The sequence below is a fragment of the Lissotriton helveticus genome, chromosome 1_1 (assembly GCF_964261635.1).
Source record: "Lissotriton helveticus chromosome 1_1, aLisHel1.1, whole genome shotgun sequence".
NCBI classification, from domain to species: domain Eukaryota; kingdom Metazoa; phylum Chordata; class Amphibia; order Caudata; family Salamandridae; genus Lissotriton; species Lissotriton helveticus.
In genome coordinates this window covers 1,240,636,408-1,240,650,113 of record NC_136057.1, presented here as the reverse complement: position 1 = coordinate 1,240,650,113, position 13,706 = coordinate 1,240,636,408, and the positions used below count along the sequence as shown (strand labels likewise).

The window sequence follows — 13,706 nt, the reverse complement described above, 5'->3', positions numbered from 1 at the left end:
ACCACCCTTCTCTCCCCCAAACTGAAATGCATCCTACTCAATTGCAGATCGGCCCAGAGACACTCCTCCGACATCGCTGATCTCGTCTCAGCTATGGATCTGGACTTAGCCATTCTAACGGAAACGTGGCTTACTGAAGCCTCTACCCCGATTATGGACATACTAGTCCCCCCCAATTATCACATCATCAGGCTAGACAGATCTCCTGGCAAGACGGGCGGGGAATTGCATGCATTTTTAGGAGCAACCTCTCCGTTACGAAAGTCAACTCCCCCTCCCTTTCCTCCTGTGAACTCCTCTGCCTCGACATCACCAGCGAGGGCAAACAAGTTTGTGCTTTACATCTCATCTATCACCCGCCTGGTGACAATCTCATATTCACCCAACAACTCATGGACATGATCACTTCCAATGCCGGTCGGCAGACCACCCAAGTCTACCTGGGTGACTTCAATCTCCACTGGAGCGATCAGAAAGACACAGTGGTGAATAGTCTCAAAACTTTCCTTGATGCGCTTGACCTCACCCAAATATGCGATAGACCAACACACGACAAAGGCTCGATACTCGATCTCATCATTGCCAAAGAGAACTCTACACAACTGGATGCGATACAACGCTGCGACTGGTCAGATCACCACATTATCACCTTCTTTATCAATGAAAAAGTTAAACCTAACCCGGCTCAACCAATCAAATCCAAAACATGGAAAAGGGACATGAAGAATCTTAACCCCTCTACCCTGCCTCCCCATATCGGCAATCGCCTCCTTCCCCCTTCAGGTACCTCGGCTGTTCACTCACTGATAGACCACTACCTTGACTCTATGAATACAATAGTCAATGAAGTCGCCCCACTGCAACTGAAGAGAGTCTCCACCAAAATTTCTAACCCCTGGTATGATGAGAGACTCAATGACGACAGGCGTACTATGCGAATGGCAGAGCGCACATGGAGATCGGACCCTTCAGCACTGCACCTCAAAAGGCTTAAGAACAAGACAAATGCCTACTTCAGGAAAATAAAGCGCACAAAGTCGGACTTCTTTAGCCGCCAGTTGGACCAAGCAAAAAACAGGCCAAGAAAGCTGTTCGAACTAATCAAGACCCAAACAAAGACACAACCCCTACAATCAAACAGCACAACAAGCGACACCCCACACTGTGAAGCCTTCTCTGCTTTCTTTAAGTTAAAGACTGACAACATAAGAAATGATCTCATCATGGATGTAAGCAGATTCCCCAACCACATCAGAATGTCTAACACTCAACCTAAAAACAAGGCATCTTGGCTGTACTTCGATACCTACTCGGAAGAAGCAATACACAAACTGCTCTGCACCTTGAAGCCCTCTAATCACCTCACAGACCCTCTACCTGCTAATGCTGTAAAAGACTTCATCCCCTTGCTCCTCCCTCTCTGGACCAAAATCATCAACAGCTCCCTACAACAAGGCCTCATTCCAGACTCCCTCAAGGTGGGGCAAGTCACGCCTATACTCAAGAAACCTACAGCTGAATCGGGTGACCTAAACAATTACCGGCTCATCACCAATATCCCCACCCTGGCCAAACTGCTGGAGAAATGTGTCCAACTCCAACTAACAAAACACATTGATCAATTTGACCTCCTCAACCCTCATCAATCAGGCTTCCGAGCGAAACATAGCGCAGAAACAGCTATGACACACATAATTGATGACGCCCTCCAAATTCTTGATCGCAATGAGTCCTGCCTCCTCATCCTTCTTGACCTCTCTTCAGCATTTGACACGGTCAACCATGAGAACTTGCTGGAGCTGCTAAGCACTAGAATGGGTTTATCGGGAACTGTTCTCAAATGGTTTTCGTCCTTCCTTCACAACCGGTCTCAGAAGTTCAAGATCAACAATGTGCTATCTACACCCGTGCCTGCAGATCTAGGTGTTCCACAAGGATCCTCCCTCTCCCCCACATTGTTCAACCTCGTCATGGAACCGCTCGCCTCCCTGCTCCAAGCCTCCAATGTCCAATTCCATATGTACGCCGACGACACACAACTTTACCTAAAGCTACAATCCCCGGAAGATATCAAACATCTGAATTCCACGCTTATCAACACTCAATCTTGGCTGGCCGATAATCACCTCAAACTAAATGCTCTGAAAACTGAGTTCCTACTCATCTCACCCCCGGCGAAAATTTCCACCACCCAAACCTGGCTCAATAACCTAATAGCACTCAATGTCCATCCTACCATCGTGGACTCGGCGAAATCCCTAGGCATCACACTCGACGCCAAGCTCAACATGCAGCAGCACGTTAGCAAAGCCACAAAAGGAGCTAATTTCCAAATCAACACACTGAGGAAAATTAAACCCTTCCTCCCTGCCGAAGACTTCCGAACTGCTGTACAAGCTTTAGTCATCCCTCGAATAGACTACGGAATTGTGGCCCTCAGCGGACTCCCGCTATCCACAACAGCACCCTTAAGAGCCTCCCTGAACGCTGCCGCGAGACTCATTACTGGCTCAAGAAAACATTCGCATATATCCCCAGACTTAAAGTCTCTAAAATGGCTGCCTTTTGAAGCCAGAATACAGCTAAAAATTGCAGTTATGACACACGCGGCCGTGCACCACAATGCACCCAACTACCTCGCACAAAAGCTGTCTATATCAGGAGGTTCGAGATCCAATAGAAGTGCAAAAAATCTACTCCTGAAACCTCGTAGATTCCGGAAAGAGAAAACATACAAGCGCTCCTTCTTAGGAATGGCACCCAGGATCTGGAATGCGCTCCCTCCTGAAACCAGGCTTATCTCCTCCACTGCACTCTTCAAGAAAGAGGTGAAAACCATCCTTCTGGCCAAGATCTCCTGAACCTTATAGGGGCTGGATCAGAGACTCTGCATTGCTTTGTATCACTGTTCACCTTGTCCTTTGGCATTATACTTCTACTTGGTGGGGACACTACTACGTTACTCTCTTACTACCGACCAATATATGATACACTTTGGTTTACTGATTCACTCTCCCGAGGCCCCCACTCAGTGATCTCTCTATACTAGGTCATTGGTATAAGCCATCCACACACCCAAGGTGTACCTGAACACCTCTGTAGTGGGATCAATGACTTGTGCCGTCTTATATTACTTGTTTACCTGATTGTATATTGATATGTTTTATGTATGTTATTATTATCCTACCATGTTAGTGACTATTATACTGCTCCCACTATCTCTGTTCATTCCTACTGCCCCTGCCCTGTCTTTGTGAAGCGCTCCGATATCTGTAAGGATCTTGTTCGCGCTATATAAAACTTTGAATAAATAAATAAATAAATAAATAAATAACTATAGGAGGAAAAAAAAATTGGAGGCAGAAAAATCTTCTACACTAATGTGATTTCTGATAAGGAACAGGGGCATAACAACAGCGCATACACTTGTGTTGACCTACCAATGCAACAATTATATTTGTACCTGGTGCAAATTCCCAATTTACGTGAAAAGGCATCATATTATCCAAAAGCTGCCGAAGTGACGTCAGCAAACAGACTTCACGCCTTACCTGCCGAGAAGGTCAGCTGGATCTGCTCCTCTATGATCTCCAGGGCGATGAAGTCATGCTTTTCGTTGAAGCGCCCGTTGTAGAGCAGCAGGGCATTCCTCTCTCTGGTGGCAAACCTGTAACCACAAGAAGACGGGCATGTCACGCATGAGGCAGCGCACAGGGAAAGGTTCGATTCTACATACTGCAGTTATTTTCATACACCCAGGTTTAGGGGACGATACCTCAGTGCACGCCCTCCAACTTGATTAATCATTAAATCACAAATGTGAAATTTGAATACCACGGAGTGCGATTCAATAACTTTCGATTCTACATACGGCATACATGCCAACATTTTAGAAGAGTAAAGTGGGAGATATATATTTTTTAAATAACCAGGAGAATATATTTCTCCCATTGACTTCTTTTAAGGCCTGAATCTGGTCTACTGTCATGTACTGGGACTAAATGAAAATACCAAGTTTTTTCGTTACCTGTCAGGTGCATGGAGAAAGCGCTATGGCAGGCAAAGAGGGTGTGACAAATATGACGTGCACTGGTGTGGGGAAGCAGGTTACGGAGAGTAAATACTCCGAATCACACAAGACCAGTCCCTGTCGGCAGAATCCCTCCAAGGAATCGGATTTTTGCATGCTGGTTTCGGGAGACTAGCCTTGTAGTGGGTAGTCTCCCGCCTGAATCGGGCGGGTTGGCATGTATGATAGGGTCTGTCCCTAACTAACAGCCCCTCCACAATGTCTTCATCTAAATGCTCTCCGTTGACATGAATGTGTGAGCAGGTGGGACATGTATATTCTGGCCTCTCTTTGGGGTGGAGCGTGGAGAGAAATGGGTTGGGGTGAGTAGGTTGAGTGAAGGGGAAGCGAAGTACTATCAAGGCGAAGCACTGTATGCTTCCCTCTGCCTAAAAAGGTAGAAGAGAAAGGGGCTTGTCTGCAGCTACAGCCAAAGCCGTATGAGATTCTTCCAGGTGGGAATACTGCCCATTAAAATCAGGCCCAGTTTTTCAGCGCCGAGGAGAACTGGGTGCAGGAACCCCGGCCAACTCGGAATCAGGCAGAGAGGAGATACCGTGTGCACTCGTCATTAGGGTAATAACAGCACCTGCTATTTGCAGCCCTCAGAAAGGGCAACATTGTGCTGAGCAGGGACCATCTATAAAATTACTATCATCATTATTGAAAAAAATGAGCATGCAAATAGGCTCATACAACCAGACTCTGGAAGAATAATTAGCCAATGATATAATGTTAGGTTCCTCCACACTATGAAAAGTTGCATTGAAGCCCAAAGGGGAAATAACACGCACCCCTTCAGTCCCAGAGGGCGCCCAACCCCTGACACGATCTTGCTAAGCGGTACCACTACAGACAACAACCCCTACTTATAAACCTAAGAGCACCAACCACTGGCCACAGGCCAGGACCCTAATGCAGTAGTGGCCTCTCGAGGGAGTGCTGCGGGACAGGGTGGGGGGTAGTAAACTTCGGCATACGGCCGAACGGAGGTAAGTAAAGAAATAAATAAAACGTATTACAATGCACAACAGCGCGCACAATGTAATTTGTTTTACTTATTTATTTTCTTACCTCCGTTCGTCCGTATGCCGGAGTTTACTAACCCCCACCCTGCCCTGCCCCACCGCCACGCAGCACTCCCTCAAGGAGCCGCTACTGCCCTAATGTCTTCAGAACGGGTGGCGCCACCTGATGGAAGCATTCCAGAACACCATCATGACGCCAGTGGGCCCGAGCACTGACAGGGGCCAGGAGCCTACTGTGTCAGCCCCTGAAAGTCAAGGCTGTGTCAGAATATTGATAACAAAAGATACTGTCTAGCATAAATATTGTTCCCTAAATATCTTCGTCAAAATTTTTACTCAGCTGGGTATAGGTTTTCTATTATTAGCTCCAATGGGACGATATTTCTGTAATCGATGTTTAGGAGTGACATCTTTGTCAGATGATATTTGGTCCACGTTATCTGGTACTGTATGCCAACCATGAGTGCTGGCGGCAGGCCTGGTCCTCACAGACACTAGACCGGAGCGTCTCAAGCACTGGCAAGAAACCAGATCTACGCGGTTACCAAAACTGAAGTTTTTTGAGGTGGCTCTTTTCTGAGTGAGTGGATGAGAGGAAGGGTAGAGGGAATAACAACGTGTGTGTAGGGGTCTGGTCATTTTGCACTACTCTACTTCCCGCACTGTTATGGGAGTCATTATGTTGACGGACGAGAGACTCTCAGGTCAGCCCCCGCTCATCACGGTAACTGCCACCTCCAGGGTAACAGCAGACTCCAGCTGTCCCGCAGCAGATAACAGGCCGAGAAGGGATCCAAGGGGCAATTAGCATCTTTATAGAAGAGACAATGGATCACCAAAGGCCGGCTCTGCCTGGAAACGCAAGGAATGTACTGCTCGCGCCCTTGGTTACAGTCATCACTGCGCGTGCACAACATGGCGGCCCCCTTGCCCGTGTGTTCACCAACTCACTAACACCACACACCCCACCCCCACCCAAGAATGCCACGTCTATCCCCAGCCCGAACTGGATGCACACAAGATGATGCACGCAAACAAGGTACAATAGTGATTTAAAGCTTAACGTGCCCCGAATTGTTTAACATGACATTTTATCTGTCAGTGGTTTCTCGATTTAGTAGGTTTTGTTTGCTTTTCGATTTCGAGAACTCTTCCGTGGGAGTGATGTAAAACATTATTTGTTATGCACTTGAGTGGCCTTGGCACTTGCACGAAGAGTCTTTCCAAGTTAATATGTCCATTTGTAGTGCAGATGAATAAAGTGCGCCCCGCCGGGGGCACTGGTCTTGGCTCGGAATCATTTTGTTAGGTAGAGATTGCTATGGAACTGGGGCAGGTGTGCAGCTAAGGTCCTCTTTACACACTTAGGATAGAACTTCCAATCCAGGATGATTTTGTGGAACATGTATGTTATAGCAACTCCCACGTGATTTGTAAAGGTTGACTAATTTCCTATGGGTTATTATTGACACTATTTCCAGTCCTGGATTCTTGTGTGATAGCCTAATGCATTTTGGGTATTGAACTCATTTTGCATCCATTGAATGAATTAAATTAAACCACCACAATAACCTGTAGATGAAAAGCTCAAGAGTGGAAATAGTATCCCTAATGACGTGGTGTGAGTGTGCACCGTAGATTGTAACATTTGGCAGGTCATTGCACAAAGGTACAAAAACACACACTGTCGAAGAATGGCTGCCATGTTGTGAACTGCCTCTTTGATTTGTGTTGGATCTGGAGAGGATAGTTTCCACTGCTGAACCTGATTTCTCAGAATGGTCACTGACAACTCTCGAGCAACCAGAAAGATGATCACATGTTTCAATACCACCCTCTTCTGACTTTTGGCACATCTACCACCTGACATCAAACCTATCACCCGATCTCCTAAAGTCTTCCATATCACACATCCAAAAGTATGCTACTGCTTGGCATGGTGTGTGCTCACCAGACTCTGGCACCAACAGTCAGACACCAGCTACTGGCCTCTACTGTAAGAGATATTAAGGACCTTACTGGACATGTGAATATCACAATGAAGGCTTGTCAAGTAATATACGTACCCAATAGTCAATCACCACAAGTAAACCACTCATGCATGTCAAGCACGATCACTTCAACACATCTAATAGTCCCTAGTTGGCTTACATTTGACAACCAAATACCTAATGGCATATATTTAGGGTCTGAAATTACCTAAATGCTTCTTTTTTGTCCAACTGGGCTGGAATCTATCCTATGCCGGTGTAATTCTGGGAAGTAAACGGCGCCGATGTGCCCATGAACATTATGATAGGACATTTATTTCACAGTTGGCTTGCAAAGGCAGAGGCCTTCAAACCATCATATGTACACGAACAGGCACTGCTGTGTTGAGATTACTATTTACATCTCCCGGGCAAGTTGGACCGACAAATTCTCAATTTCTACGTTTGGCCTGAAACCACCTTTGATCACCCCAATGCGTCAGGCACCAACTTCCCACTTGTCTCTCATTACAATATCTCTGGACCAATCAGGATCGCACCATAGTCTTTATCCAATGCTTCCACTCCCAACATGTGCATGTAATTGCATTCAGGTCTGTACGGATCCAATCTTCCTACCCAATATCCGGTCAGTTGCATTTCTACAAACGTGGGCCTCATCCTAACCTCACATGTCCACCATCTGCATTTTAACCTGGTTAGCCCCAGATTCTCACCCAATCAGCTATCATCCTCTTCTGGGGAAAATGTGGATTCATTTTCTACCCCTTTTCTCTTCAACCTCATTACTTGACACTTGTAAATGACTCTCCTGAGGACAGTTTCAACCTTATCATCGCTATGGGGAAACCTCAGCAGCTAAAGTACTGAACATTTGTTGGATGAACAGTGTATTGAGGCACAAAAGGAGGATTGTAGGTAAAGAAATGAGGGCAAAAGTGATTGTGGAAATACCTAGATAGATTACAGTGGTTTTAGAGGTGGATCAATAGGCAAGTACAAGCTGCTGTGGTCCAAAGCTACAGTAATTTTGGAACTGAAAGAACAGACAACTATGTTTCGGTGCCTTTGTTGGATAGAGATTGAAGAGAATGGGGTCACATTGGAGTTGGTTGACCCCAGTGTCTTCTGCCAAAAAGAACAAAAATCGGTAATGGGAAGAAGCAAAACTGGCAAAAGTTCTAAGAAAGGGTTATTTTCATCCTGCTTCAATACATAGTAAGAGGGAGTGAGGAATCGGACACCACTGCTGCTAGGGAATACATGACATCCAGGAAGCATGCTACCATCTGGAAATGTTGCAGCGCAAGAAACTTCTTATCCTAGATTATTGCTGGATACTATGTACTGTCCCAACCAGGGGATATGAGACCGCTCAAAAAAGTAAGGTAACATGCTATGATAAGGGCCAGTCTCTAGGGATGTGCTGCCATTCGCACCTTCTAAGAATATTGTCCCAAAAAAATACTTTGTGAAATGTTAAAAATTGCTCTTTTACTCTAATCTCTCTGAATACAAACCCTTCAGCAACCTACATGACAACTAGCAACATTTTTAATGCGAGTCAACAAGATCTGAAAGTGCGAACATGCTAGCAATCATCATCAAAACTGGAAATCAGGATCACAAGCAACCTCTATCATGAAATCTAACCAATTCTACAGGAAACAAATTACTAAAACTACGAGCCACGCACGGTGAGATATCTTGGGTCATTACCGGAGACTTCTATCCAAACATGGCCAATCAGTGCAAGAGCAGCACTACAGAAAGGGTCCAAGACCCGAAGATGGAAATTCCACTGCAGGGGTCGCACTGTATGACCATCAATAAATGCGATCATACCATAGTCGGAGTCACGGAGGCCCTAGGGTTGAGGTCTTCAATGGCAGATTGCCAGCTGACTCACCGATGGCCAGGACACATAAATCTAGGAACTCAGAGTCGACATTGGATTACACTTAAACCTCCATATTTCACGACATACAGAGCTTCCATATAGAGGTCCGATATGAGAGTGATCACCACCCTCAGATCACAAAAATACCAAATCACAACCAGTACGTGTACCAAATGACAAATCTCGAAACACAGGATCCAGGAGGTCACTGGCTGTGAATAAGATTGTCTAAACTATCCACGAAAAATTACGTGAAATGGAAAGCTATATTAGCAACAGTGACAGGGGCAAACCTGGACATGACTTCAAATTGGGAGACTATGCTGGCTTCTTTGAGAAAAAAAAGCTAGGCCCCCCAACGACAACGCCTCGTGCAAGGGCCTAATAAAAAGCATTGGTGCACCCAGGCCTTAAGGCAACAGAGGCAGCGACTCAATAAAACAGCCAGAAACCTAAAGACCCAATACACGGAAAGCGCACACCCCAAATCGTTTCTTGAAATAAGAAAGGAGATCAAAAAGTTGAAATGGGAGGCCAAGCAGGCCCGCATGGACCAGGAGTGGGTAAGAATTGTGGAGGCATGTAATGCAAAAAATAGAAAGCTGGTATGGTAAATCCTTAATCAACTCGAGCAAGGGCCCGCTGGAGCCCTAGGAAACACAGTGACTGAGGAACAGTGGGTAGAGCACATCTCCAAACTGTACCAGCTCCGGAACACAGATGAACCATCACCGAGCACACTCAGCAGAGAACTACATTTAAACTTCAAGGAACAAAAGATCAAAGCTAGATCATGGTCCTGCAAAAGCTGTGGTGCCCCAGGCTCAAATGGCCTACCTGATGCGGTATTAAAACACGATCTAGCATTCTGGAGCACTCAACTAGGTAAAATAATCAACTCCTGCCTTAAGGAAAACAGGGTCCCTGACTCATGGAAAGGGGCAGTCATACACCCCATCTATAAGAAGGACCAATACGGGAAATCGCCTTGCTCGATACCAATGCAGAGTTATTTGCGGGCCTATTACGAGAGGACCTGGAATCCTGAGCTACAAAAAAAAATGTAATTCCGCTAAATCAAACAGGTGTCTGCCCAACCTTGAGCACCGCCGACAATCTGAAAGCTTTGGCTGTGCTAACAGGAAAATATATAAGGAAGCAACTATCCTTGTACACCGGTTTTGTAGACCTTTCCAAGCCATTTAATAGGTCGATAGACATCGCCTGTGGAGAAAGTTAGTCCATTTGAATATCTTGCCAAACCTGCTAAAAGGAATTCTACTTCTATACTCTGAGAACTGGGCCCAGCTTACACTTGACTGCAACAAGAGAGTAACAGCCAAAATCTGGATAGTTAAAGGTATTAAACAATGTTGTGCGACAGCCCTGACCATATTTAACTTATACCAGGCAGATTTGTGTTCTCAACTGGATTCTACCAGGTCTCATTCTCCAAAGTTGGTCCAAAAATGAATAACTTGACTATTATATGCAGACGGCATTGTCTTATTGAACCTCTCTGGTATAGGCTTGCAAAACCGGCTAACTCCCAACACCCATACTGCTTGACCAATGAGTTATCTATTAACCTTGAGAAGACAAAGATAGTCATTTTTGGAAAACAGGTAATCAAGAAAAGTAGAAATTATAATATCGAGGTGTTTCGCTGCCGGGTCGCTGGTCCCATGTATTGCATTTAAACACTTTGAATGCAAGGTCGGTGTCGCAAATCTCAGCACTCCAGGGCCTGGCAAGCAAACCGCCAAGTCCAACCTGGCTGCCACTGCTAATAGCGATTAAGGCAAAGTACCTTCCAGTGCTAACATACGGCCTGGAAAGTTTCCGTGGCAAGCTTGCAAGCTTCTTCAACATTGCTCAGACAAAGTCTTCCGCCTTACTTTTTTACTACCACAAAGTGCCTCTCCGGCACAAATTAGATTGGAACTAGGCTGCAGGATAAAGAACAAGTACAAGAGGGCTCTTTTCTCAATAACACTTCAATGCTAAAGGAGGCTCATCCAAACTCACTAAGAAATAGTTTCTAACACGCCCCCAAATCCAAATTCTTGGTCAGAGACAATAGCAGCAACAGTTAAATACCTGCAGGCGGATCAACCATGGCAAAAAAGCCTACCTTATCAGGCTTTCAAGCTAGCACTGAATAAACAAATCAAGTAGCTCTCCTGGCGCAAAGACAAAGCTAAATTTAGACTGCGCAACCATGCATGGGTGCACATAAATACATTCAAGGATCCAACCGCACAGTCATACATGGGTGCCTACTTGAGAAAGCACCTAAAAATAAAAGCGCTCCATGCCAGACTTGGGCTGCTCCCTTCTGTCAATGCCATTCCAAAATGGCACCAACCTCCAGAGGACAACAAATTCAGACTTTACCTAGATCCTCACATACTTTGCATAATCCCAGCTCTATTACCTTGGCGCAAAATCTTCCTTTGAACCATCTTTAACGCCAATGGCGTAAGATCTTGCCGCCGAGCAATCCTGTTCTGCCGGAAGGCGTCAACTCCTCAAATCATGGCATGCTTTGCAAAATTTCTACTAAAAGCGGACACTGATTAAACAGTCCATAACCAAACATGCGGGAATCCAGAATGGAGCTCAAACACAATCCCTCCCTCAAACAAGCGGGCAGGTCTTTAGAAAATCTTTGAAGACTTGGCTCTTTGTTTCCAGGGTTTGAAGCATGTCTCCCGGTCTCTTGATTAGTGATATCCCTCATTAACGCTAAGACACGTCTGCATTCATGCGCTTTAGAAAAATATGACTTACTTAGCACAAACACAATCCCTCGCTCATGATTGACCCCCCATTCCCCTATTTTGTTATTGGTCAATGACACGACATACGCCAAATGCACTGCACTGTAACAACCCTCCGATCATTGAGCATCCCAGATACTATGCTCTCGGGCCCATCCAGCAAACCAAAGTGTCGACCTCTAGAATGTACACCGCCGGGTCTCGCGGGGATTCGGCAGTTTCTACCCCTCCGCGGCATACCACCTCTGGCGGAAGCTCTGCACTTCGACTCAGTTGGCTTTTGCCAGGACTCCCTTTTTTAGCCCACCATGGTGATTCGAATACTTTTTGCTTTTTTAATTTCTCTCTTTTTTACTCGCATGGTTCATGATGTATCCAATTTATTCCCAATCCTTTTTATTCCTCCTTTGTAGCGGATTACAATGTTTCTTATTAATCATGCAAATAAAGTAATTCATTCTCACAAACCCCTCAGACTAGCGCAGTAACTGACATTACATCTATAAAGAAGCGAGGTTCCCCGAGATGAGCTGATCAGCAATTTTGTATCAATACTACAAAAAGCCACGCCCTGTCCACATGGAAAACAATTAATTGTGCGTCTGTAACGCTTTTCTCAAATCTGAATTTGTCTCAATTGACACATAATCCACCACCTGCTGCTTAATTTGCAGACTTTGATGTAATCCGTTTTTGCAGCACAAACACAAGTTATTAAAATTGCTGCATACAGTGTGCAATTCCGCACCAGGCATGTTGAAAAAGTTAACTGAGCACTTTCAGGCGTTGGTTGCTGTTAATTAGCTATGCAAATAGGTGACAACGTGGCCTGATAGTGTAAACATCTCAGTTCGATGGACTTGGGTAAGGCTTTTGTCAGCAGCAGAAAACCAAAACCGTAAATATATAACACAAGGTGGATCACATGACTCACTCTTTGTTATAATCTCTTGTGGACGTAAACGGGCGTTTAGCTGCTCCTGAAGGGTTACAACCTCTATGTAAACTACAACAGGAATACTACAAATACAATAAGTCTAACACACGCAACATCTGATTCAGCTTGTCCACATTCGCAGAGACTTCATCAGATATAGGTTTCAGGAGACCATCTACACAGATTTCGGGGTGCCAAAAATACTTCTAAATGCAAAGGTACCTTTATTCACCAGGTTAACTTACCTTTTCATGTCGTGAGATGGCCTAACTTTTCAGATCAGTCCCACTAAAAAGAACCAAAGCAACGCATATCTTTGGGTGGAATGGGAGTACAATCACTCCCACTGATTGTTACATGAGCAGATGTGACTAATAACTTTAATTGAAACGATATTTATCCTTAGCGGTTTGGCTCCCTTTCTTGTTTCTAGTGATATAAAAAATAAATGTTTACTGTTTGCATCAATTTTATTTGGACCAAGTATGTATTTTCTTTACATATGCTTGGGCCAACTGGGTGTTGCAGCTGTGGTGTTTTGTGGGTAATTGTAGATTTGCCTCACTTGCTTAATAGTCCACCATTTGCTGCAGAATATGTGGAGTTCAACAAAAAAATTACTGAAAGAAACAAGGGACTCCTAGTGCAATACACTGGTAGTCACTGCAAAAGTTAACCAGTCACCTTTCAATTACTGACAGTTGCAAACACGTATTAAAGTGAGACTAACAAAGGGAAAGTATTGCCCGGACAGTATTAATGTATCCAATGGATGAAGTTGGGGAGGGCTTTTGTCTGTGTAATGAAATATTTTACTTATTTAATGCAATTGAAAGAGGGTGGTATTAATTATTTCTTCTTCGTCATGAATATCTTTTATTTGATGGTTTATGCAAATTAATGCTACACCATAGGCAGTGTTCTCAGATTAGTAGTTACTTTAAAAGGGTAGAGACAGCACAGAAAAATCCCAAAGATTTTACTACTATTTTGAGGGT

General features: G+C 44.8%; 1 protein-coding gene across 3 annotated transcripts in view; it reads right to left on the bottom strand.

Moving 5' to 3' along the window:
- CELSR1 (cadherin EGF LAG seven-pass G-type receptor 1) overlaps positions 1-13,706 on the bottom strand; it is a 543,153-nt gene that overhangs the window by 266,715 nt on the left and 262,732 nt on the right. For all 3 annotated transcript variants that reach the window (XM_078679766.1, XM_078679759.1, XM_078679776.1), the window contains exon 4: positions 3,552-3,667. In XM_078679766.1, the coding sequence (XP_078535892.1) occupies positions 3,552-3,667 (116 nt within the window). The remainder of the gene's footprint in view (positions 1-3,551; positions 3,668-13,706) is intronic.